Genomic DNA, 27,353 nt, shown 5'->3' with positions numbered 1-27,353 from the left:
CATGCATATGCACACACAGCTCTGCATGGTTATATTGGTATAATTAAAGGCTGCAGGGAACTGTTGTGCACTGCAGTGGCAGCCATAAGAGTCACAGAGGCCAACTTCTGAAGCTGTCTTTGCTGCTGAAAACATTGTGTATTTGTGTCTTCAGTTCCAAGTGAATTTTGGTTGAAGTTGTGTCCTGGTGTTACGGAGTATTTCCTGTCTTCTTGAGTCTTGTTTTCTCAGTGTTTCTAACAAATTGAATGTATACTTAGACACTTTTGTATCAGAAGCCGTGATATGTGTTACAACTTTCTATTTTAGGGAGGAGATTCTTCAGAAAACTTTATGGGAGAGGGTATCTACTCATGTGATTGAAAATATCTACCTTCCAGCAGCACAGACTATGAACTCGGGGACATTTAACACCACTGTGGACATCAAACTGAAGCAATGGACTGACAAGCAACTGCCTAATAAAGCAGTAGAGGTGAGTAGTTAGATATTTTTTAAAAATATAATTAAAAAAAAAGTCTGTGCAAAGCCTGTTGAAATGAAAGCATATCTCCAGAGAATTAAGGTGATGGTTTGAAGGTCTGACTGCAGTTGTTCTAACCAGCATACATGTCAGAAAAGGCTAGCAAGATGTTGATGTTGAGAAGCATATACAGCAAGAACACTGTATTTTGCTCTTCTGGTGAAGTTTCCCTGTCAAAGACCAAAAACCCCCTCCTTCTAAAAGGTTAAACAAACCCTTTAAGCTAGGTATATTCATATTTAATAGATCTATGCAAGTTTAACAGAATTCCACTTGCTACAACGTAGTGAAGCAAGGTTTATGTTGACTTTATTAGTAATGGATAAGGCAGCAAAGGAAAAGTCAGTTACTTACTGTTATGCTTGTACGTTTTCAGAAAGTATGAAAATTTTCATACTTGCAAGAATTGTCATAAATGTTCCTTTATCAGCTGGTGCATGGTATAATGGGCCATTTCAGTAGGTATTTTTTGCGAACTTTCTAGGTGGCATGGGAGACTTTGCAAGAAGAATTTTCCCGTTTCATGACAGAACAAAAAGGCAAAGAGCATGATGATATCTTTGATAAACTGAAACAAGCTGTCAAAGAAGAAAGTATAAAACGACACAAATGGAATGAGAGAGCGGAGGATAGCCTGGTACAATGTAGTGGGTTTTTTTTTTTGCATTGTTGACTAAGTGCTGTTGAAATCTTTTTAGTGAAGTTGCATATTCAATATTCTTGCATTCTTTTAATGTAATCATAAAACATTAGGGAGATGTGTCCATCTCCCCTCTTCTGTATAATGTTTTTCTCAGTTGATTTTATTATTACCTTTTGTTAATGATTCCCCTAAATAACATCTAATAAAATTGTTTTGGTTGGTTCAGGAAAAAGTCGTCCATAATCTACTGGCTGCCCAAGGACAGCCCTGTGAGAATTGTTTAGCATCAGCTCATTTGTCCTGTGAAGTATAGCCACATAAAATAACAGTATTTCATTACGATCTTTATAGATTCTGTGATCTGGAGGGATTTCATATTGTTTTCTGTATATTTTACATTATTTATGCTAGGCTATAGAAGAGAGTCAAATAAAAGGCACAAGAAAATATTTTTGAAAAGGTATCTCTCGAATAAATACCGTGTGGCAAATAAATGTTGGTTTTACAGACATCAAAAAGTGAAGACAATGTCAGAAATCTTTTTTTTACTAAACCCTGAATAAATTATTTCTTGTATACTAAAACAGTGTTCTGTATTGCAGCGAGTGATCCAGCACAATGCCTTAGAAGATCGGTCAATATCTGATAAACAGCAGTGGGATGCAGCCATTCATTTTATGGAAGAGACGCTCCAAAGTCGCCTCAAAGACAGTGAGTTGTGTGACATATTCCACTCTTGGGTGCGTTTCAATCTGGGCCAATTATCCAGATCTAGTTCACGTCACTGCAGTGCAAGCTTTTCTATCAGCACAACTGAGACAGCGGTGACAGTTTAAGATGGTACCAATACTGATAGAAACGTTTAGCAAATACAGCGTCAAAAGCTAGGGCTCTTGCTCTCGCAGTGAGGCAACTGAAAGATAAGTAATAGAGATCTGTAGAGTCAAAAAATGGTACAGGCACACAGGTAGAAGAATAGGATAAATTCAAGGAAAGTAGTTGGTCTATTCATGGTTATCAAGCATGATTAATTTTGATGCGAGTTCCAACAAGGTACAATTTTTAAATGCCTGACTTGGAACCTAGAGGGCAGTCTCAGTGAAGGGATGCTATGGTTTTTACATACTTACCTGAAGTATCTACCAGTTGACAGTCTTATTTAAATTTTACTAAAAGACATCAACTGTTCCTTTAAGTAAAAGACATCTGACTTGACTCAGTATGCGAAATCTTGTGTTCTTAGGCATAAAATGTCCATTTTTGATCTTGTACATAATTCTAGATCTATAAATTTGGCTGGTTACATAGGTTTTGAGTGACACTTAACATCATGTTTCCTTTTTTAGCTGAATCTGTTATTGAAGATATGGTGGGTCCAGACTGGAAAAAAAGGTGGTTATACTGGATAGGCCGCACCAAAGAACAGGTAAGGGGGCGACTACCTTTAGAAAACTTTGATTGTTACTCAGTAAATTTTCAAAAATACCAACTCTTTTCACACTATTTAGATGAGTGCAAAAAAAAAAAAAATTACTTTTAAATACTTTACAAGTACTTTTACTATTTAGTGTGTTTAATATTACACCACAGAGAATTCCGTATACTTTTTCATGTTCCAGGTACATAGTGGTTTGTAAGCTGTTTTCCATTCTTCAGCTGAATTACATCTTACTATTATGCCATTGACCTGAATATTAAAGTTTCTCTAGTAGAGGAACTTGATGAAAACAGAGTGGAAACTGGGCTATTCCCTTCTATACTTTCCAAGCGTGCATTTTAAGCAGAAGTCGCATGTAGCTTCCTATTATGCTCCATTTTGATTTAATTAGTATGTGTTAGCATTATCACTAGCATTCTAGTCACAGCTTTATCTTCTGATTGACCATTTTCATCATAACATCTCATTTGCTCATAGCTTTTGGAAATTTCTTTTGAATTTAAATAGCACCTTCTGTTCAATGCCCAGAGATGATGGGCTTTTTATGTTACTTTTTCTAGATATTTCTCAGACTGAATCGTACTTTAAAGAAGTAAGTAGAGTTTAAAAGAATATAGTAGAAAGTAATTGTTTCAGAGGAAGGAGTTTTACAGTCAGCTGTGTGCAGCCAGGTATGGGAGAAAGGCGGTGATTTCAACCTATCTTACTTGAATTTAATGAACTGCAACTTAAAGGTTTGAATCCATGGAGAGTTCTTGCTAGCTGTTAGGCAAAAATTACAGTTTTCATCAGTGTCACAGATATGTGAATGTGAACCCCACTAGTGGATGTTCATAGAGTGGAAAGGACGCTAGCACCTATTTTTTCCTCCCCCCCCCCCCCGACCCTTCTCTTCCTCTTGTGCATTTTTGTGCATAATGAAAAGAAAAAATATGAAAAATTGACAGTGAATTATCCATTTAAAAATAATATGTTTGAGATGTCTTTGCATAAATCCCCTTTTGAGTCGCTTAAATGTAACAGCTGATAGTGTCAAAGGTATTTTCTATTCTGGCATCTTGAGCAGATAGACTGTTTATTGAAGAGGTCCTGATGATCTCTGTCTATAATAATTAATTCTAGCTAATCATTCATATCCTAGAATATTCGCAATGAAACAAAAAATGAACTTGAGAAATTAATCAAATGCAATGAAGAACATGCAGCTTATCTGGCAAATGATGAAGTGACAACTGTCAGAAAGAATCTTGAAGCAAGAGGAGTGACAGTGGACCCGTGTCTGGTGAGATGCAGGACTTGTAACAAAACATATGGAAGCCCCCTGTGAACATTTGAATGTTCTTTCTAGATAGCATACAAAAGACTCAATCCAAGTACTGAAATTGTAATCCAGATGTTTCCAAATTAATTACTAAATGACTGCTTGCATGCAGTTCACACACTTCTGTTGGCTGTCAAACAAATGCAGTACAACGCTTTGGAATCTGTCAGTTTAGACTGAAATCAGAACCTGCTGAGCAGACTTTCTTGCCTGCATTACGACAAGGCTTCTTTAAAATTACTGTTCAAAAATTATATAGTAGAATCAAGGCCTTTGTGAGCAAGATACACAATATGTTTTTATCGTATACCTAAGCTTTTGGTGTGATTGTATGTGCAGTTTGAAGTTCATAGGCACATCGAAGAGAGGGAAATTTTGTAAAAATACTTGGAAAAAGGCAGGGGGTTTTAGAGTGCCCTGAGGGAATGTATTGTACGTTTAAAATGTTCTGGAGAATTATTTCTCTTATTGCAGTGTAAGGCTCTTAACCATAATTAGACCTTTTATCTGATTAAATGTAAGATTTTAAATGAATGGTAATTCAAAATTAGTGAGTAATAGATGTAGATTTCCTTTAGCAGTGATTTATTTTCTGCAGTAACTTTGGCTACCTTTTCAATATTAATACATGTACTTAATCAAGGTAGAAGTGTTATTTAACTACCTGCTGCCCCTTTCCTATACAGTACTTATCATACCTTTTTGTAAACGTCAGAGTTTACATTACATTACATCTATGTCCTCTACATGAGGAGACCAAGTGCAAATTGAGTTTCTTTTCTAGCTAAGCAACTGATTTTCTTAATTTTATGGTGTTTGTTTTTGTAAGAGCCATATCTACATACATATTTAATTTTGAAGAACTTGAATATAAATAAGTCTAAACTAAGTTTGTTTATATAAGATCCATTAAATATTTCTGTGCTTTAATCTGGTTTAATTGATAAATTAAAACATTCAAAAATGTGTTATCAGTGATAATGTGAAGACTGCATCATGCCAAGAGCAGAACAATTTTTCCTATTCTGTAGTATGTAATTTAAATGTATTTTGGCTGCAGACAATATTTTTAAGATATGTTACAATCATAGAAGAGTAGATTTTTAAATTAACAATCATCTGTAATGTTTACCAAATGTAACTAACATTAATCATATCCCAGTTGCAGACAAATTGATGAGAAATATTTAAACATATATTACATGACAGTGATAGTGGAATTCGGAGTTACATTTTAAAATTAAATAGGATTGTTAAACTATGCATGACAGTGTGTATATGTATTTAGTCAAATTTAAGTACTGTTTTCCCAGATTAAAGACACATGGCACCAAATTTATAGAAGATATTTCCTGAAGACTGCTTTGAACCACTGTAATCTGTGTCGAAGAGGCTTCTATTATTATCAGAGGCATTTTGAGGACTCGGAGGTAAATTGAAGAACAGATACACACTGGTGTTTTGTCATAACATTTCCATCTCAGTTGGGGAAAAAAAGATTTTTACAGATACCTTAAACTAACCTTTCTTTTATATCCTTTACCTTGAGATAGCTGGTGATCTTTGCTACGTTTTACATAAGGCTTGTAATTGATAAAATGGCATCCTGGTGGTAATTATATAAAATGACCACTAGGTATCAGCCATGACCTAAACATTTGTTACTATCAATGTGTATTGAAAATACACTGTTAAAAACAGTATTGTACAGCTATTGATATCTTGTTGGTACCCATTTCTCCCATTTTCCCATTGATACTTATTTACCTCACTGATACAAAAAAATTCAGAAAACATTAAGTAAGGGGTTTTTATGGGATAAGTATGATAAATAAGTGTTTAGAGTTAATGCATGGAACCACATGTGATCAACGGGGGGGGGGGGGGGGGGGGGGGCGGAAAAAAACCAAAACCAAAACAAAAAAGAAAAAAAAAACACACCAAAAAAACCCCAGAAACAACCGTGAGCTCACAAACAGATCTCTTAAATGACTTTCCATTTTTGTAAACCCAAGCTTGTAACAAATGACAGTATGCATAAAGTCGCGCAAAGAAAAGAATGCACAGTTTTCTTACCATTATATTTTAAATAAAAAAGAAATTACTAGAAAGGTAGAGGTCCTCACTTTCTGTGGAGTTTTGTTTTTCTTTTTAATGAGAAAAAATGATCCCCATGGAGCTAGAAATCTTTACTACTGCAGAAGTACTTTTGCCTGTAAGAGATAAGAGAGAATGAGATCACAGAGTGGACACTTAACCTCCTATTCCTGTCTTTTTAAGGTGTCCTAATGGAGTGAGTGCTCCCTCCTGCCATCCTTGCAGGTGTAGAAACTGTCTCTTCTGTTTTTAACAAATATAGGCCTTGGCCCAACACTGTCTTCAGAAGCATTTGTCAGACAGGGAGTCACAATATGGAGTTCAGCTGTTGTTCATAGCAAACACATTGAAATAAGTGTGCTGTTTCAGTGAGCATTGGCTTATACTCACCAGCCTGCATGTAGTGTGTGCAAATTGTTTTTCCGTGATATCCCTTGATACAGCTCCTGCTGTTGAAAGTAGTAGATGTAAAGGGGATGCAATGTATTAAATAGGGACGACACAGTTCTTGAAGTGTTTTTGGTGTGTTTCCTTGTTACTTACAGCAGTTATTCTGTGGGGTTTTTGTGCAAGATCAGGATATGAATACATCAGTTGCTGCTAAAAGTGTCAAGAGATTCTTGTAAGCATAGGGTGTTCACTGGACATCAGAGGTCTGACACTATGACTTCCCTTGTTGCAGCTCGAATGTAATGATATTGTCCTCTTCTGGCGAATACAGCGAATGCTGGCAATTACAGCAAATACACTGAGGCAGCAGCTTACTAACACTGAAGGTAAGGCTTGTAGTGAGTTGAGGTGTTTGAAACAAAAAAATCGTTTAGAAATTTTCTAGTGTTTGTCTAAGTATATTTTCCTTTCATGCTTAGCATCGCTGGCTGATTTTTTGTGTCCTGGTTAGGTAATTAAAAGATGTTGAGTAATCAGAATTTGACATTCTATTTACATTAAATGATGTAGTGTAAATAGAATGTCAAATAATTAAGACATTCTCCAGTTTAAAATATTTTCAGCTTATGTGATGCTAATTATCAATATCTTTTTGCAAGCAGAAAGAATTTCAGTAAATAGTGACTATATTCTTTTTTCTCAGGTCTGTCTGGCTGTAGATTTTAGTTTAAAAGTGTTTGATATAAAAAATTAATTCTAATGCATTTTGTTAAAGCTGTGCAAAATGTACCATGTTAATATCTAGACAAGCTTAACAACAGCAACTTCCTCATAAAGCATCATTTATGTAGCAATCTGCTAGTGCCATGGTACAACTACTAATAACGATCTTTGATCTGCAAAATAGTTTTCAACCTGCTTCATGAAATGAAAGGTTTGAACCTTGTCATGTGATGCAAGTTACACTCCATGATGAAGAAATTGCCCCTAAATGTAGAAAGCTAGGTCCTGTCTCTTCAAACCACCTGCCTCATTGACAACTGCTGGGCTGAAAATTAGGGAGTTTCATTAGGAGGTATTCCCTCTAAGTATGAAGGGCAAGGATACGATTGTTAAGATGGATATAATACTGCTTTAAAGAGCTTTTGATTCATCTTAGCCTTGTATACACAGCAGCACCCTCTGTGTGTCATCAATCCTTCAATACCATACTCTGCTGTCATCATTAATTTCTTTTTCTGTCTTTCACATTTAATTGACTTGGCCTTGATTCATCTGATGAGGGTGATGTTGATAGTGAAAGTGTAACTGTTAAGAAGGAGGCAGCATGCTTACAATAAAAGATTTGTTGGACACTCAGTCTCAAAGGAGAAACTGCTGAATTTAATAGACAGCAAAGCAGTCTACAGGTGTCTTAGGAGGAGATAAAAAAAGTCATCCAATAATAATTCCGAAAGAAAATATTCTTTGAAATAGAAACATCTTTCTCAAAGACTTTCCTGTCTTAATGGCCCAAACAAGGGGCTTATGTGTTCAGAGCTTGTCTTTTCTCCAACAGTTAGTCTCGTAACATACTACATCTCCCACAGACCTTCCCAAAATCTTAAGTCATTACAGGTGCAAAGTTGTTACCACTAACTTTTTTCTTGATTAGTTTGTTGTTTTGTGGTTTTTTGCAGTAAGGCGCTTGGAGAAGAATGTAAAGGAAGTGCTTGAAGATTTTGCTGAGGACAATGAAAAAAAGGTGAAGCTCCTAACTGGCAAGAGGGTCCAGCTCGCAGAGGATCTCAGTAAGTTCCTGCTCTGTAGTGGTTTAGAACTAGCTTGAAATGAACCAAATTCTGACCACTGACCTTGAAAACATTCAATGTGATATGGGTTGTTCATGTGCTAGCATTTAATTAATATCACAAATGGAATTTTTCTTAAATACAGTCAGATCTTAGTGGTTCAAAGGTGGATGTGGGTAGTATAGTGTGATAAAACAACATAATTTACACTATATGTAAATTTACTGACATAAATATATTGCATCAGTATACTGAAAAATGTATTTAAAACAGCATAATATTTTACTAAGTAATTTAGAGTAAAGGGAAGTTATTTTTCTAGTACAACATGGTTAATCCACACCTCAGACCTGTCCGTGGGTGATTCAGTCTTGATTATGTAATGAGGTTTGGATCCCTTTTTTTTTAATTATTGGGTGAAATACAGAGTCTTCCCACAGATAATACTTGACTTTTAATACAGATTAGCTAGAAATGCCCGTAACTTACTGGCCAGCTTGTTTCAGGCCATTTATGCAGAAACAAAACCTGTCAGACATGAAGATCTGATGTGTTGTGCTTCTTAAGCTGAAATAACCATTTATATTAAGAGATTTAACAAGGAAGAAAATCTAGCAGAATTAACCTTCCAGAAGGATTAGAGTAGTTTAATGCTTTGAGTCACTCTAAAGATGTTAAGGGGTTTTGTGGTTAATATAGCAAGATTTTAAACAGTGAAAGTTTTTAAGGGGACAGTCCAGGCTGAGGTGATACTCCTGTTGTCTACCTGCACATCCAATATGGTTTAGACTGACTTTCAGCTGATGGGGCTTGCTTATGCACATATATTGTTAGTTTTTTGGCTCATTTGGCTATTATTCTGTGAGTTTTCCACTTAAATCCCAGCTGTACACCTGAACTGGTAGGGGAAAAAACAATGTTGTACAAAAGGGAAAAGAAAAAAAAAAATTTGTGATAAATGAACATCAATATATAAATATCTCCATCTTGAGATCACAGGTGACTTTTCCTCTTATACCTTTATTTTGTGTTCGATGTAGCAAGTAATTTTCTCTTAAAACATGACTTTGGATATTTAATTCAGAATAAATGAATGCTGTGGTCAGTGTTTCTGCTTCTGTTAGTAGTGGTCTGATATCCAGGGTTCAGTGGGGCAGAGAAGCCAAGTATGAATTGTCTTCCTTTTTTACATCCAAAATGTTGTATAAAACAAATTATTTGCTTACAATAAACTCAAAATCTAAGGATTTATTTTTGACAGTGCTGGTTTGGTTACACTGGAAGTGTTATCTTATTGTTGGAAGTATTGTTATTAAAATCCCAGTCAGTTACGGTATTCGTTGTCCTTCAGAAAATGTTGCTATAATATTTTGGAATTGTGAGTGGGACTTTCAGAGAATCTAGGGCAAATTGCCTGGATTTTTTTTGACTCGTCTCTGAAACAGCTGGTGTGACAATATCATTTTTATTATAGGTTCATAATTCTCTCCAAACATCCTGTGTTGCTTTTGAGACCCTGTATCAGCCTTCATGTAGCCACTCTTTTAGAGTGGGTGGAATGTGTTTTACAAAAGGCTTTTTCCTCTCTCTATACATATGTTGAGGTAAAACTAGTGGTAACCTGCGTAGTGGGACACGGGTATTTAATGAGGAAGTTATCTCCTTTTAATAGTGACCAGTGCTGCTTGCTTTCTTGCTTTGATGCTGGATGTTAATTTTTTTCTTGAGCAAATACTGGCAGAGAGTGAAACTTGGTGATTTTGATTTATCTTTAAATATTCAGTGTCTCAAAACAAAGTAAAGGAGCACTAGAAAATACATAATGTTTAAGTTAATATGTCTTTATTTTGCACTGAAATCGGCTTGGAATTTTTGCATTGACAATTTTGCTTCTCTCCAGCATCAAGAATAACCTCCTATTTCAAAGCAGTAACAGCTGGGGTCGTTATTTTGTAAACTAAGAACAGACCCATAAGAACAGCCTGGCTCTGTGTTTATAATCCTGTGTATCTGTGTATTAGTATATATGCTTCAAGTTTGTAGTGTGCATTTCATAAACTACTATGTAGCTAAAACACTGTCACTGCACTGTATTTCTTTAGATTTAGGAGGTCACAGATCCCACACACGTTTTTCTAAGGAAATAACTGTTATTCAGTATAAAACGATGTATGATGATGTGTCCTGTTTTATTGTACCTATGGGAAGATCTTAAAACTACCATTGCTTAGCTCTGTAATCAAATCAGCAATGTTCTCTCTACTTTCTGCATGCTTTTATTGCTAAGTTGTTATAATTTTTATGGGCAAATGACAGGAAAAAGGGATTTCTTTGCCTTGGTGAATAGAGTGCTTTTCTGTGGTGCAGGTTTTTTTAATACTCCTGAGACAGACTTTGATAGCACAGAGCATTGAACTCTCGGGTGGCTATACAAGTAACTTCCTTCGTACAGCATCTAGTGATAATCAGGACTCAGCTTAAGGAAAGAAAATCCTGACTCCCACAACACACATTCATAAAGTATTTATATTTTAATTGGGAATGGAATAGAAGGGATCTCTTGAATCATGAAGTCCAGTCTCTCTCTGTTCCAGGCAGCTGTGTTTATATAACCCAGCTCATTCACATATCTTGAACTCCATCTTTAAATCAGTTAACTTGTTGGGGCTCACTATTCATACTGAAAACATGTTCGAAGATGACATTCCTTTGATAGTTACAAACGGTCTTTTAATTTCCACTCTAAATTTTTAAATATGAGTCTGGGATTTGCTTCCTGATTGGAAACTGTACTTGCGAATCTAAATTATTTATTTTCCTGAGATTGGGATGCTTCCTCTGGATGCTGGTGATACATTAACACTGTCTCACTTCTGTCACATCAGCCTTTTAATGCTGAAGCGCTGGAAGTGTTCTATTGTTTGCTCAGGATACTAGTTAATGTCAAACTGTTTCTAGCGTGGGTGACCCAGTCTCGTAATGAGACCTCATATAATTCTTAAAACTTATTTGAGCAGGTTTTGTTATCTGTGTTCTGTAGCCTTGAATGACATTTTTAACCCTATATATGAATGTTCCTTGATGACCGTTAGGCCCTGAGTCTTGCTGCTTCCCAATGTTTACTTCTCAGGTTTTATTCTAGCTATTTTAAAGAGTGTAAACAGATCTTTTGAATGGTTTCTCACAAACTGTATTTTATAATGTACTAAAGGTTACTTTTTCTTCAAAAAAAAAAAATCATTAAATGTAATGTACACCTCATGATAAGCATCATCATGATACTTGTACCAGTGAACAATTACTAAGTTTATGGAAATAAACCCTAGGACTAGAGATCTTCTGGAAGAAAGGTTCATAAGGTACAAAAAGGGGAAGTGCAGAAGATGAATAGCTGATTTGGAAAAAGTGACTTTAAAAATGTCCTAAAATGCAATCAGCCCATAACAATACTTGTAGTGAAAGAGGCCCATGGTCATTGTATCCCAGTGTCCTGGCCCTAGTGATGAGCAGGCGTGGGTGCTTAGGGAACAGCGTAAGAACAGGTTAAGCGTACAGTAGTACTTGCCTGGGATGCTCTCTCAGCATCTAATAACCTGTGGTTCCAAGATTTCCTAATCCTGGGGTAGTATCTTTGTGATTAATAGCCATTCATGGATTATTTTTTTTCTCCTCCTGTGGATTTCTCTAATTGCTTTTTGAACTCATGTAAACTTTGTCATCTGCAACATCCTGTGGCAATTAGTTCCAGAGTTTAACCACACACTGTGTGGAAAAAATACTTCCTTTTGTTTGTTTTTGAGCCACCTGCCAGTTTCATTTGGTTCTTCTTAGTTCTCGCACTGTGAAAAACATTCAGTAGTCTTTCTCTATTCATTTTTTGTGCCACTCATGACTTAATAGATGTTTATGCTACCTGCACTTGCTCTTCTTTTTCCTGGTTAGAGAAGTTCTCATCTGTGTAGCTGCTCCTTGCATGGACATTGTTTCATAACTTCCGTCAGCCTTGCTACTCCTTTCCCCTTTTTTAATTCTACTGAAGCCGTTTTGAGATGAAAGAGCAGAACTGCACACAGTATTCAAAATGTAGCTGCCTTATAGATTTATACAGTTGCATTACGGTGCTTTCTGGTTTTTAATCTGGTCTTTTTACAGTAACTCCTTGTAGTCCGTTTCCTTTTTTGCCTGCTGCTGAGTAATGGTGGCTGCACTGACCTGTCTGCTACAACTCTGAGTTCTTTTGTGAGAAGCAACAGCCAGTTCAGAGCCCATCAGCCTAGTCATTGTCCATGCCATATTTTTAACTGTAGGGACAGTTGAGATATGTTTATTGTTTTGCTGAGGATGCAAAAGCAAGTGGAAATCGCTGTCTTTTACATGTCTAACTGGGTACTTCAGGCACATTCAGCAATTATCAGGAACCTGTTCTAATGCAGTAGTTTACAACCTCCTTCACAACTCTGGTGCACTATTTATATCAAGTTCTTCGCCAAAGTTGTTGTATCAGTTGAAGAACGCACCCAGGTCTTTCACCCTGTCCTGGATAGCCTCATCAGCAACAGCAAGCGTTACATTTATTTTCCAGTTGGGACATGCATCTTGATTATGCTCATTGCTGAAGAAGAAAACATTTTGATTTGAAACTTATATTCCATACAACTTAGTATTTTACTATATGCTTAGCTCAATCAGTACTTTACAGAACATGGTATATTTAAGAAGTACAGTGTGTAGAGGGAGCTAAAAGTGTAACGGTAGACAATAATCTTTTAAAAGGAGAATTCCCATTCATAAAAATGTCTCATGTCAGGACTGCCCTGTTTTTATTGCAGGCTTTAAAGCACTGCGTGTGGCTGGAGGGAAAATATAGTATCTAATGGTGGCAAGTCAATCCCTTCAAATGCCTATGGCTCTGTTACACACAAGTGCATGTAGCCATACACAAAGCTTTTCCACTTTTTTTTTAATATTAATTACCCTTTGTTTCTACAGTATCTTTTAATTCTATGAGCGTAATGTGTTCTCCTGTATTTGTGTTTAACTTTTCCAAAGTGACTGACATTGAACATTCATGCAGGCTACCTCTGAACTTACTGGAAGTTTTTAAATTTTAAACGTAATTTTAAATGGGGGTTTTTTTCTGAAAAATTTGTTAAAGCAGTAAAACTGTTGGCATTTGCTGATTTTTTTTTTTTTTTTTTAGGATCTTTTTGAGGGCAATGCTAAAGTGGGTTCATTATTTATAAGAGAGAATTCTTTGAAGTCACACCTTATCTAGAACTATATCCTTTCAATCATGTTTCTCAGTGTTGGGTAATACTTTTTTAAATTAATACATAGGTGAAAGAATTTCATTTCAAGGTAAATAGTATCTTTTCTGCTGTTTTATTTTTAACACATAATAGAGTAATAATTTCAGCAGAAATACTCTATAGTTCTATGCAAAATTGATAGCATGTGGATAAATCTTAACTCTCTGTAGACTACTTTTTAACATGGCTTTTTTTTTTGATGTTGAGCTCCCAGTGAAAGGCTTCCCAGAACTACCTAATCGTTTCCAGAATTCCACTCTGCTGGACATGGCCTTTTTATATAAAGGGCCAAAGCAAACTTCCTCAATAGTTGCCGTACAATTTTCCAACACAAGATGGCAATGAATGGCCTTTATTGGAGGAGTGGGGAGGACGAGCATGCAGCAGAGCTGCTGCCAAGCCTCCCATGTCTGGTTACTTTTTCTTGCTTTTTGGCACATGAGCATGGCTTAGGCAGTGGGCATTGGTTTCTTGGATGTTAGGTTTTTTCCTCTGGGAGGAAGATGCACTAGCCTTGTCCCTCTTGTTTTCCACTCTATTTTTTTCTGTTTGTTTGTATGACATACAAATTATGAAGTCATAAGAGATCATCATTTTTTCTCAGTTACATCATTAGCAAATGCATTTAGTTTAATAAACTGTGTTACTAAAAAACTGTTATGAATTGAATTGGGTAGGAAATGGGATCTTCTAGTGTCTTACGCTAAACCTAAGCTACATATATTCTGTATTCATACTGCAGTAGCATTTAAAACATGCTAGGTGGTGCACATGTACATTGAATACTTCATGTCAATCCTAGCTTCAGGCAGTCAGCAGGAGCTTTGCCATTGACTGCACTAGAGATGAAATTTCACAGACCCCAAAGAAGTACATACGCTCTGTCTTCACTTATTTCTTCTGCTTTCTTTCTTTCAAACAGCTAAACTATGAATGTTGCAAATGCATCTTTTATGCACACAAGATAAACACATGTAAGGATAGTACATGCAAAGCATCTTTCCTAGGTCAGCATACTATTCATCCAATATCCTGTTACCTCACAAGTTAAAAAAGAAAAAGAAAACCCAGAACTTCACCAAATTATAAGTAAAACCATGTGCATTTGCACAGGGAGAGTCATTGGCAGGAGATGGGAAAGGACTTGCGGAATGCCTGTGGAAACCTGATCCTGCAATTACTAGGTATGAATGTGAAGGGGTCAGCCTCCAAGTTCGTTTGTCAGGAATAGTGACACCTGTACAGGTGTCATGGGCTAGCTGAGACTTCATTCTGCACAAAAGCTTTTTGAAACTTTTGAGGAGTGGGCCCTCACATGAAGAAAAGATAGCTTAGGGCCATTTGTTTAAATTCTGTCATACATTTGTAAGATATGAAATATAACAGTTTGCAGAACTTAATTATTTTCTTGTAAAGACTAAAACATGTAAAAACTAAATAAGCCCGTGTTACGGTAAAGTACTTTCAAGTTTTATGTCTAAAGTCATTGCTTTAAAGTCACGGTATTAAATTCTTAACTTTTTCTCTTGTGTTGAATCCATTAGTGTTGAATATAAACCTTTTGCAAACTTTGAGCATGAATGATTTAATATCATATATGAATATAATAAACTTGCCATTTTGATGGAGTTAGAAAGCTAGTGTTAGCTAAGGTTGGTACTTCCATATGCAAGTTGGTGACTCAGGATCTGGAATTCCTGTGATGTATTTGACTGAGTGGGCTCTGTCATGTCTGTTGTATGTAACAAACTGATTTAAATCCAAGTGAATCTCTTTTTTTATGCATTTATGCAAAATTGGGGATAAAAATCTGTAAGCAGTGCTCTGTGGTTACATTTTTTTTTTCTTTCATTGCTGTTAGCTGCAGAATAAAAATGTTGTGTGAAACTAATTCTACATTGTGGTCACTACTGTAGCCTAATTAAATTTCAGTTCCTTGATCTGACTGTCAACACTATTTTGATTTGATCTCTGTCCAACATGACATTGTTGATTACATGTGCTCCTTAAAAATTATGCTTTGACTTGGCTTTCTAAAGCCTTTGCTTCCATTTTCTCTTCTATTATGAGCTCCAACTTTTTTAAAAGGTCACAACATTTCATAGGGGGCAAAACTCAGCTGAAGGGGCAAAGATATTCTCTCAAATAAGCAGGTGTTAAGTAATTTTCCCCTAGAAACCAGAGGCAGACAAAGCAGCTCAACAGGCATTGGTTAGTAGTCATTAAATCAATGTTTAAGGTGCCTGTTCAGAACCAACATGGTTTTCAGTGTTTTGAAGATACAGGGGGGTAAAAAAGTATAATTTTGAAGATATTTGAATGTAGAGCCCAGATGTCGCCTTGGCTGCTCAAAGACAGATAGGAGAAATAGGAGAGCATCCTAGGAAATCCAAAAAGAGGAGTAATTTTATTAGAATCTTCAAAATTAGTTATTTTGTGCCCTCATTTCTTCCACGATGCCTCAATATTGGAGTTTTAGAAGCTACATAAGTAAAAAATATGGTCACTTCATAGTTGTAAGACAATTCACAGAAGTGGCAGCAGACTTACTTTGTTCCTTTACAGCCCATCATAGCAGCGAGGAGCACTCAGTTATAGTCTGATCCTGAGTTGGAAGAAGGTTACACCAGGAGATGTAGTGGCCTTCTAACCAGACAAAAGCAGAGCGGCCATTTCCCTCTGGGAATCATAGAACAGATCTCCAACTTCTGATAAGCACGTGCAGGGTAGCTGCTATCTTCACAGTCCCCTGCCAGCACCTTCCCCCAGGACATTAATATGGCCTGGATCTTATCAGAGGCTGGTTGTCACTTAGAGCACATTCATTTCTGCCCAAATCTCAATCAGTCAAATAAAGTGCACATGTGGGCTGTCTGTGTCTAACGAGTTCAAGCTTGTGCTGGTGTCACCAGTGTGCTGGTGGCAGTAGGACTCCTGTGCTCCCTTTGAGCTCTGTAGAGGTCCTGGTGCTCCATGGGGCACGAAGTCAGAGGGCAACATGCATGGAATCAGTCTGTGTGGACGTATCTTCGGTTTCCCCTACCTTTGCACATGAGCAAGTCAACAACAATGCATCCCATTGTTTTACTAGATTTGCTAACTTTCTGGTACTCTGTAAGAATTCAAAGTAATTGTTTTTTGCATTATTATCACGTTTTTAATTCCATGTAGATAATTTGTGAAGTTAACCCAAGCAAGTGTGCTTTGACCTGAAAGACACTGGTTGAATGTTTTAAGTTCTTTTTATTTTTTTTCCTCTCTGAGCTTTGGGGCAGCTGCACAAAACTAATGAATTAAAACCAGAAGAATGTGTAGGACGCTCTGTGTCAAAGTGCAGATAAGGTAGTTCCTGCTTTGTGTCATGGCAGAAAGTGCTTTAAAAAGCTGCATTTTCTTAGAGAGGGAAGTAATCCTCAAGGGAGAACATACATCACTTGTAAACCTCCTGTGATGGAGTGATGGTTTACTTAACTTAAGAATCCCAGATGACCAAAGTCTGTCTGATGTGATTTCTTAAAGTTATTGATGAAGAGTTAGGCACTGATGTCCAGGTTCTAAAACAGATCCTTACAAAGTTCAGCGCATTTGTCACTGACTAAGCGAAGCCTATCATTTAAAGTTGACATTGAAAAATAATGATAAACTGCTACATGAGTAATGACATATTTAGTGCCTGTTAATCTTACCCTAGACTCATGTCTCTTGTACTTGAGGGTCATTCTAGTGTTGTCTGCCAAATTTATTTTTTTCCTAAAATTTCATTAGTGATGCAAGGTTCAAAACATCTAATTGGATGCTATTTTCTTTCTAGTACTGACTACTTAGGAGTGTACCTATTAATCAAAATTTAAATAAGTACTTACGGAGAGATTACTACTTGTATAAATGCAAACTTTTCAACTATCCGATGTATGTATTTGTTTTGAACTAGTATGGAACTGTAGAGTTTAACATTTACATTTCCAGAAGCTGCAGAAGTCAGTGTCGTGTTTGTTCCACATTGTTAATGTTGCAGTGGACTCCCCTTTGCTTCTAATTTGGAAGCCTATATAAAAACAAAAGGGAAGGAAGTATTTTCAGCTAGGAATGATAGGAAACTAAGAAAAAATAATAGAACAACCTGTTTTTAAGGGCATAACAACTTAAGTTTCTGACTATCAAAAATGAAGTTTATTATTATGATGATTTAAAAAATTCTCATCACCATTTCATTTTCTGACATCATATTTTAGAGATATGGTCATGTAAACAGTCCTGATAGCATATTTTTTTTTTTTATATAGCTAACTACTGAGTATGCTTTATATTGGGTGGAGAGACAACATACATTAGTGATTTCTTATGTTAAGGTCTCTTTAGAGTTTTATAGACTTAAGGTTATAGTAGCCTTTACATAGGTAATTTACCTTTATAGCTGTATATCTCCTATCTGCATAAGACAAAGTTTTTTGGGTTTTGTTTTGGGTGTTTTGTTTCTTTTTTTTACAGTGGTGGATGAATCATTGGGTAATATTTCTGGTTTGCCTTTATACTTTTCACTGTTTCCACCCAAGATAATGAGCATCATCATGTTCTGGTTCATTCTAGCTAAACAGTTTTGATTTTGAAATTACAGCTTTCTGCATCTGTAAGTCTGATTCAAGATGGGAGTCTGTTTTATGAGGTGGCCTTGTAATTCTTTCAATAGAATTTAGCAACACAGCTAAATTCTATTGAAAGATCAAGTTATTAGAACAGTTTTAGTTAAAAATCAAAGGTAGACAGAGGACTGAAAGGCACCCAAGACCTACCTTGTTATTGCAGGCATCGTGACTCTCATAAACTTGCAGTTTAATATAGATTAATAATCATTTGTACATTAAGCTAACCTTAATGATTGTATAGAAATGTATACTAGTTTGACCTCACATCACAATTTGGTAATCTCTAGTTTCTTTTCTGTAGACGAGTGGGACTGGTGTGTAATAGCCCATAGAAACATATCTTGTATAAAGTCAGTAGTCTACATAGATGTCAGGCTTGCTTCAGTCCCATACCTCAGTTCCCAAGAAAGACTTGGTGCTTGCCAGCCTGAGGAGCCCCGGGGACCACTCCAAGAAACACAGTCAGCTTCTGTTCTGTTCAGCTGAGGAGGGGGGAAATGTGTTGCCAAAGCAGTTTCATTAAAGTGCAGAGGTCTCACTTGTGAATCTGGGGCAGCTATAGGTCAAGACATTGATTGATTAGTAATCTACAGTTTCATTAGCACAATGCACAGTTCCTGTTTCTGGTGCTGAAAAGCGTTATAAGTAATGCTAAAATAACATTGCAATGCTCAATACCTTGTAAAAATAGCTGAAGTGTTTTCACAAGCGCTCTTGGACTGCTGCCTCATTATCTTTAGCCCGAAATAAAGATGATGCTGTTTTCTACAGGCAGCTGATAGCTTTGCTTAGGTATGATATGCATGGATTAATAATTCATATGATATTAATACTTGCAACAAAAGTGACTTCAATGATGGCAGCTGTGATTTTTTTTTTTTCCTATCTAAAATGACTTAAGACTTAACATTTTATTATGTTTCTACAGCAGGCTAAATAGACAATCTGAAGGTGATCTTTTCCTGTTTTAGAGGTGGATTCATCTACAACAAGGAAAAGAAAAAATGTACACTCTATGTGTCTTCATAGGAAACAGACTCCTTGATGTTTTATCCTCTTAATACCACGCAAAAGGAGATTTTCAACCAGGTCACTAGCTGTTGATGAACTCATATCCATGAAACTGATACGTTGACTGACCCTTGGAAACTTTGATAGTGATACTAAAATAATGTGTTTAGCACCTTGTCTTGTTCTAAGGTTTAAAAGAATTATTTCTGAGAGGACGCTGAAATATTGTCTTTGTCTATTTAATAACGAAAGCATCTCAGCTGATGCACTTGGATAGTTAGAGCATGTCCCTGTCCTTTTCATTGTCTTTCTGGAACTGATAACTGGAGTACAGTTATTCTAGATGTTGCTCAGATTAAAATACCTTTTATGTCAGGATAGCAAAGGGATTTAAGGGAAGTAGAAAAGTTGTCAGTAACCACTGTGAATATAATGGTGGCTATCTAGCTTTACATGTCTGGAAGGGGAAGCCTGATATATAAATGTATTTACAATGTTTTTGTATCATAATTATCCCATTCCAGTGAGCATACTTTGAAGTCAGAATTTATAGACAGAAGTCAATTAAACTTGCTGCACATCAAATCTCATTATCGATTGTGATACATATAAGAAACATTTTCTGACAGTAAAGGAAAGCCGCTACCATGTAGCATCAGTTAGCCGCTTCATTCAGTCTAACTACTAGTAACTAAAGAGTAGGCTAGATGTTTTCTGCAAGCTTGCATTTTAAAGGCTATATATTTTTAATGACTCATGGATTTACTACATGAACTATTATAAATTCCATTTAAACTTTTCAGGGTTCTGCAGTGCTTTTATTACACTAATGAGCTAATTGTTTAAGAATCATTCACATGACTCATCCTTCTGCTCAGCCTTCTTTAAAAAAACTTCTATCCGCTGAAACTCTCTTGACAAACCAATATTTATAGCAGTTTGACAGCAGGATGAGGAACAGCGTTTGTCTTTGTAACAGCTTAAAGAAAAGGCCTTTCCTGCACCCAGCCGTGCAGTTACAATCTTGACCTCTTTCTTATGCTGGGAACATACATACAGCAGACAGGCAGCACCTCCCATGTGTTTTCTTGACCCTTTGACTGTCCATTCACTTCCCATCTGTTTTGCAGCCTTAAAGGAACAGAAAGGGCCCTCTACTTATAAATCTGTCTTTGCAGCTGATAAATGATGTTCTGTCTCTTTAAGGGCAGCCTGGGTGGTTTTGCCTCCCCCCCCAACCCCCCTCAAAACTTTAGCTTTCCTCTTGGCCTCATCCAGAGGAAAATATGGTATGTGAACAAGAGGAAACTGGCAAAAAATGTGATGGGTAGTTTCAAAGGATTTTCTAAAATTCAGCAGGACATGACCCTGCAATGATCAGTAAATTATAGTAGCTGTTAGGCTGTGGTTGTGAGAGACATGAGAAAGCATGTTGATGCAGGTCTTCTAGCTGTGGGTAGAAAGTCTGCTTTCTGGGGCATTATTTGGAGTGGCAGTGAGCATGCTGCCTCATACTATTTCAGCAAGAAGTAAAGCTTTTGCATGGCCCTTAGGAAATCCAGGAATGTGGTAAAAAAGGCTGAACTCCAAAGAGATGATTTCCTCTGGCCCTGCCCTTCGCCACCCGGCTGTTCACAGGGGGTTTACAGCTGTGGGATTTGTCTCTCAGGCAGCCCTAAGCTAAAATTCAGCTTTCAATAGGAAACTGTGGATTGACGTTTCCAGATTTTAATGGTGTGCTTCTGGGCATTCTGATGAAATCTGACTACAGACTGGGCTTTCCTTTTTACTGGAGGAAAGATGATGCATTCACAGCAGTAAATTCAACATTTCTGCCTCTATGGTTAATTAACCATAACATAGAAGTAGCACAGCAAGTAGCGAGAATGTTTATAGGCAAGGAAGGGATTAAGAAAGGAAGATTAAAAAAAAAGGGGGGGACTAAAGTTTAAGCAGAATCCAGAGCAAAAGGAGTAATAACCATGAGCTTTCAAATATCAAAGCCACATAAACATTAGTTGGAGGTAGAAATCACTTTAATGTAGAACAGGAGGATTTATTAGGAGGTATTAACACATTTTTATCATGGTTGTTTCATGCTATAAGTTTCATCAAAGTACAAAATAAAGATGGATCTGTGTCCAGAAAGATTTTACAATTTTTCTTGATGCCGCAACTGAAAATTGATGGCATATGGGCGAACTTGTAAACAGGGGAAGGGAAAGCTTTTTTTATTTACCTAAAATACCCATGCAGCTTTCTCCCTGCTATGGCACAGAGAGAGACATGAACATCTTTAAAATTCTGTGTTAAAACCATTGGTTTTTTACAGGTAAGTATATATGATTTGAATGTCTCGCAATTCAGTTATCTTCAGAAGCGTAAGCAAGACAGGTTTTGTGGGCAGAGGCCACATCTTTTCCAACTGCATTAATTGGTTTAATAAAACATCTAGAAAACTTTTTCTTGCTACTTAGAGCATGGCTGAAATAAATCAGTAATGTACTTTGCTTTTGTAATTTTTGTTTAATACTTTTTTGAGATTATTTGGCCTTACCTCAGGAGATTCATTTGATAACTTACTTTAGCTGTTCCATTTTAGCAGTAATTCCCCAGCTTCTGCACTGTTAATTAGTAGATAAGTTTAGCTATCTAAGGCAGCAATCAGTAAGCAAGCACTTCGCGTAAGACTGGATATTTCAGGGTTTTCTCTTCTGGCCAGCTTAGGTCAGATATGATATTAGATAAAGTTTGCTATTCCTGTGACTGCCTCTTTCCATGTTCACAGAGTATCCAAATCCTCATTACAGATCAATTGGGCTGGTTTTGAGCCTTTTAGATTTAGGAACACAGGTTTAATGAAAAGAAAATGAGTGGGTAGCAATATCATTTCATATGGAGATAAGGAGAGACTGAGCATGAATGAGGATCTCAAGACGTCTGAATAAAGAATTTCCTCATTCTGTCAGGGGAGTTTTATGGGATATGGAGGGAGGATTATGGGAATATTCATGACCAGATCAAGAGGCATAATGAGTTGATGTATGAACAAGCTTATCTTTTAGGTAAACACAGGGTAAATGGGAAGTAGAATAGCCATTCATTGCCTCTAGGCCTGTGAATTTTACTGTTCTAAAGATGGAAACAAGGGTTTAGTTACAGTTATTCTTCATTGATTTAATTTGATTTTTGATCACTGTTTAACAGGTGCTGGAAGAATTAGGTATTCGTAACCTTAGGTCTGCATTAAAAGTACCAAAGACCAGGTCATCTTTCTAGAATCCAGTGTAAACGATAGTATATGTTTAAACTTCGGCAGTACCATGTAAGAGCGTAGTACTTTAACAGCCTTCTGTGATACGGGAGCATTGTATAACAGTGCTGGGATAGTTCAACCTGTTAAAAAATAATTTGCCAGCAAGCTGAATGCTTTTCACCTGTGGCTTACTTGTACGTGGAAAAACACAGTATCACAAACCCTAGAAAGAGCATCAAGTCACCTTTGTCTATCCCTTAATTTACTTACACAGTAACTATTCTTATCTGAAACCCAATTTGTGTTCTGGGTTTGGCATGTTGATAACTTTCTTCAAAACAAAATGTACTATAATTTACAAGCATAAGTCACAAATATTTTGATCGAGCTGTCACTCAAAACCCTGCAAATGTGAGTACACAGGTGGTGCATTTCAGAGGAGAGAACTTCCCCAAATAAAGACGGGTAACATCTCAGTCTTGAACTGTAGCAAATAATTGTTGTTTCGAATGCAACGTCACATGGTGCTGACGAAGCTATGGGCGGTTATCGCAGAACTGCAGACCCTGCACTTGCACTCATCAGGAGCGTTCTGCCTGAGCATTTATATTTACTGGTTTATTAAGGTACGTGTTGTGTAAATGCCTAACTCTGCCATGAGCCTATTTAAAAAGTAAAGCGATTGAGCAGACTGCTTCTCCTGTGCTACAGGATGGACTTGTGGGAAAATAGTGCAGGTTGGCTGGGGTCTGCTGCTGCACAAGGCTTTGCTGCTGCGAAGAACACTGGGCATAGCATGAATAATTGCAGCTCTTTGGCAGTCATTGTAACTGCTCTTTTTTAAGAATAGCCAGCATGTTTTTTCAAAGAATTAAATTACCTCAAGACCTCATAACTATTACAGTTAAGCAATCATTTCAATTCGGTCAAAGCATAAAAATTAATAAAGTGCTCATAATATGGAGGCAATTTTAGTATGTCTGCGCTCTTGAGCAAACACAGCTGATTCAGTATATTCTGGTGGAATACATATTTGCTATCCTGTTATTTTAATATGCCCTAATCAGAAAATTAAAATAGATTTTGTTGGCACAAACCTTTTTTTAAGGGTGAAATAATAATTATAGATTTTTGCTGATGGTATTAATTTTCAGTACTGGAATATTTCATTAGCAAGAGGTTCAGAAGGGAAGATATTTGCTAAATCTGCCTGCTTTCACTGAGTCTAATGGCTTGATCAATATAAAGAACATACTTGGGGAAAGCATGTAGCAATAAAAAAATCCACATCAAAAATAAAGCTATTGAAAGCACAACATGAAGGGATATTTTGGGTCATGAGATCTAATCTCCAGTTGTCACTGGCAACTGCTGCTCATTTTGGAGAGTGAGATCCAGGATTAATAATTCCAAAAAAATGCGTCAACTCTGTCCGAGATAATAGGACATTATTTCAAAGGCTAATTTTGTAAACATACATAAAGCATCAGTTTTGGAAGCTGAGCTAAATAGTTGCCTGAATAAGTGCCATAGAATTAATGTTTTCATTACACAAGAGGTTTATATACTGACATACGAATAATACTTTTTTTTTTAAATAGTAATGAAAACAATTTGAATGTGCTTAGTAAGGAGAAGTGATCATGGGATTACTTTTTTTTTAATTGGCAGCTTTCAAAAATTCTCTCTTGAACTGAATCAAGGATATTTTGAATTTTTTTTTTCCTGCGAGAAATCAGCTACTGGTGTTTTTTCTAAGATATTCCCTTCACACTGACTGTAATCTTCATTTAATATCAAAGTACTTTAAAAAAATAAAATCAGATGAAATTCAAGAAAGTTCTTTGGTGGTTTTTTAAGGACTCGGAGTGTGATTCAGCTTCACTGTACATCTGTGTTTGCAGATAAGCACCCTTTGGGGAAGGGGACGCTGAAGTGCTGAAAATATAAGTGGCTTGTACTTTGTCACCTAAGAATTGCATGATAAAGATAAAAGTTTGAGACTTCTTCATCCTCATGCAGGCTATTTTCTGTATTTTATTTCTAATGCTAACTAAAGTTCTTTGCCTCTGTTAGAACAGGACTACACAGGGTTTTGTTGAGGCTTTATTATCAATATTACTATAATTACTCTAAAATGGATTTCATAATTCTCTGTGGGATTGACACTTTGTTAGTGGATGAAACCTTTAGTTCCCTTAGCTACATTCTTAAGAGCATTCTCTTTGGAGGTCATTTTTCTTTTTTCCATTTATGCTTATGTATCCCACTTAAGGCCAATTGCTTTATTTTTTCTTTCTGTTTTGCTGTTATTTGAGCTCAGCAAAGCAAGTTTATAACATATGGTATTGCTAAAGAGCAGAAAACATTAATAAAATATTTATTAAAAAAAACTCAAACCTTGTATCTCGTACAAGGGAACATACGGCTTTAATCCAATACTATTTTTAGCTTGAAAAAAAATATTTGTCTGTGTTTATGCTCATCTAACTTATTTTTGTCTGTCCTACTGCTCTCCCCCGTTCCTTCATATTTCTGAAGTGTGTGTTTTTCATGGCTATAATCACGCACAGAAGGAGCTTCAAATGAGGATGTGGTGAGAGAGAAGCAGGAAATCTCGCAGGCTTTGGATTCCAGCTACATTCTAAATCTTGCTTCATAAGCAATTTAATAAATCAAATAGGTCATATGATGACAAGGGTTGTATGGAATTGAGAAAAGAGTGGAAAAATGCCTAAACCCCTGAATTTTTCCGAATCAATGTTGCCTTTTCATTCTTAGTAACTATTTGTAGTTGTGTTCAAGTCATGTTTTTGTAGAGAAATAAACTCCCAGTTTTAGTGTATGTATAAAATAAGATTCTGCCCACATCCATCTGGCTACTACTGAAATGCAAGGAAATCAAGTTTTAAACATTCTTAACATTGTGCATGCCCTTTTGAATAAGTGTCTTGAATACTGACGTTTGGTTGCCTGAAATTCTCCCTGCTGAAAGGGCACTGGCTTTCAATTCTTTTTAGAATGATTATCAGTGTTTGTGACACTGTGGAAAGTAAGGATATTTGGTTAAAAGAGAAAGGGATTAGTGGGCATTATTTAAAAGATAACTCCGTACACATAACAGGTGTACAGTGGTTCTGCTGTGCGTGATATAATGGAAATTTCAGGTTTTTGAAATACAGCGTTTCTAGTATTGGGTTACTTTGTTAAATTTTTGAATTATTAAATTAGCATGATAATCATAAAATTTATATGTAGAAGTTCTTCAAATGGGACAGGGTTTCATTTCTTCTGATGTAGAAAAATGTTCTAAATCTTCGTAGTTAAGAAAGTAAATGCATAGGGTAATATTGGCAACAGCATTAATTTTTGTTCATGTTTGCAGGTTTTTTGGCTTGGGTTTGTTTGATTGTTTGTTTTTCTTTCTGGGCATGTCCTCAATTTAGTAGTAGGTAATTGAATGGCGATCTTTTTAATTCCTCCAGAAAAAGTTCGGGAAATCCAGGAAAAACTTGAAGCCTTCATAGAAGCCCTCCATCAAGAAAAGTAGATTGTTCAAGCAGGTAATCATATTTAGACCATAATAAGATTGCTACAGTTTTCTCATTGTTCAGTATAAAATGATTATCCATCTCTTTTAGATACACATGTTTTCATAGAGGCTTTGTGAAAATTCCTTTTTGTTTTATTCCAGTCCCTGGCTGCTGCTGCTTCTTGCTTCTAATCTGCAGAACTATGCTTTCAGCTTTTACGCTACAAGCAGATATGGAACTTAGTAGAAATAAAATTACTGGCTAGTTATTCAGATATTGTGAAACACTGTAGGCTATTTGATTACTCTCAGTTCTTTATTTTTATCTGTGTTAAGAGAAAAAAAGGCATAACTACCTGGAATCAAAATTAAGGGAATGCTTTTCTTGCCTATAAAAGCATTTTGATTATTTTTATTTTTCCTCAAAGGTACTGTGTATTGTTAGCAAAATCATTTGCATGCAGGTAATTTCCAAATTTCTTCTATATGAATTCTCAAAAACATAAGCCTAAGTGCTCTCATATATTTGCACACATTTTAAAATAATCTCCTTTCTGTTTCAACAGCAACTTTACACAAGAATGCACCCTTTTCCAGGATACCTCGCACAAAGAAGACTGAATAGAAATGGCTTTTGTGTCCCATTCTCTTTCCTATCTTTTGGAGAGCATCCTGAAATTGTTGGAGGAGAAAGAAAATAATGTCTCATGGGATTGAGAAGTTCAGTTAAAATCCACTTGCTCTTTTAGAAGCTACATGTACATGACAGAAGAATCTGACTTGTGTGTCAATGAGATAGCCTGGGAGCTCGCTGAAGTTGTACATTTAAGGTTTGGGTTTTTTCCCTGAAAGGAAAAAAGCTTTTATTTTTGGCATCTGTCTTGTATGGTAGGGCTGGAAGAGACTCATAAGATAATTTTTATCTGTTGTCGTTTTCTTGCCTGCAAATGATCCTGGGAGTTTGAGATAAAGTTTTAGTATTCGTATGTACATTAAAACACCCTTCCAAGTAATGCCATTTGTATTTGTTATGCTCTGTGTTGAAACATTCTTTGGCCACTCTGGTACAGATTTAAAAGCATGGGTTTGAGATCTTGAGAGGAAGTTGTGGATTTTGTTAAACTCCCAAACTCGTGAGAGACATCATCCAAGCAATTCTTGCAGTGTTTTCAAGTGAAAGTACAGACTGCTATTCACTGACACCTTAAAAGGTTTGGCTCAGGAAATAATGTCAACAGCTGCTCCTTTTACCCATTCTTTCATAATATGTCATTACTCTGAAATCATAGCCGATTACATTTCATTTCTGGGATTGCACAGACTCTGATTTCCTTGTTAACGCCTCCCTTCACCATAGGTACAAATTAACCTGATCGAGTATGTGTGAAATGTAGAAAGAT

The 27,353-nt window shown here is 36.3% G+C and overlaps 1 protein-coding gene across 9 annotated transcripts in view; it reads left to right on the top strand.

Annotated features, from left to right (window-relative positions):
• The window catches only part of OPA1 (OPA1 mitochondrial dynamin like GTPase), a gene marked incomplete at both ends in the record, with an annotated part of 55,821 nt that extends 29,850 nt beyond the window's left edge, over positions 1-25,971 (top strand). For all 9 annotated transcript variants that reach the window (XM_082003600.1, XM_082003598.1, XM_082003599.1 and 6 more), the window contains 9 exons: positions 310-475; positions 1,008-1,160; positions 1,769-1,877; positions 2,513-2,592; positions 3,746-3,886; positions 5,239-5,355; positions 6,705-6,798; positions 8,092-8,202; positions 25,907-25,971. In XM_082003600.1, the coding sequence (XP_081859726.1) occupies positions 310-475; positions 1,008-1,160; positions 1,769-1,877; positions 2,513-2,592; positions 3,746-3,886; positions 5,239-5,355; positions 6,705-6,798; positions 8,092-8,202; positions 25,907-25,971 (1,036 nt within the window). The remainder of the gene's footprint in view (positions 1-309; positions 476-1,007; positions 1,161-1,768; positions 1,878-2,512; positions 2,593-3,745; positions 3,887-5,238; positions 5,356-6,704; positions 6,799-8,091; positions 8,203-25,906) is intronic.
• Positions 25,972-27,353: the final 1,382 nt, after the last annotated feature.

This window comes from Phaethon aethereus (assembly GCF_964289735.1).
Source record: "Phaethon aethereus genome assembly, chromosome: 9".
Taxonomy (NCBI): Eukaryota; Metazoa; Chordata; class Aves; order Phaethontiformes; family Phaethontidae; genus Phaethon; species Phaethon aethereus.
This window is presented reverse-complemented; position numbering and strand designations above follow the sequence as displayed.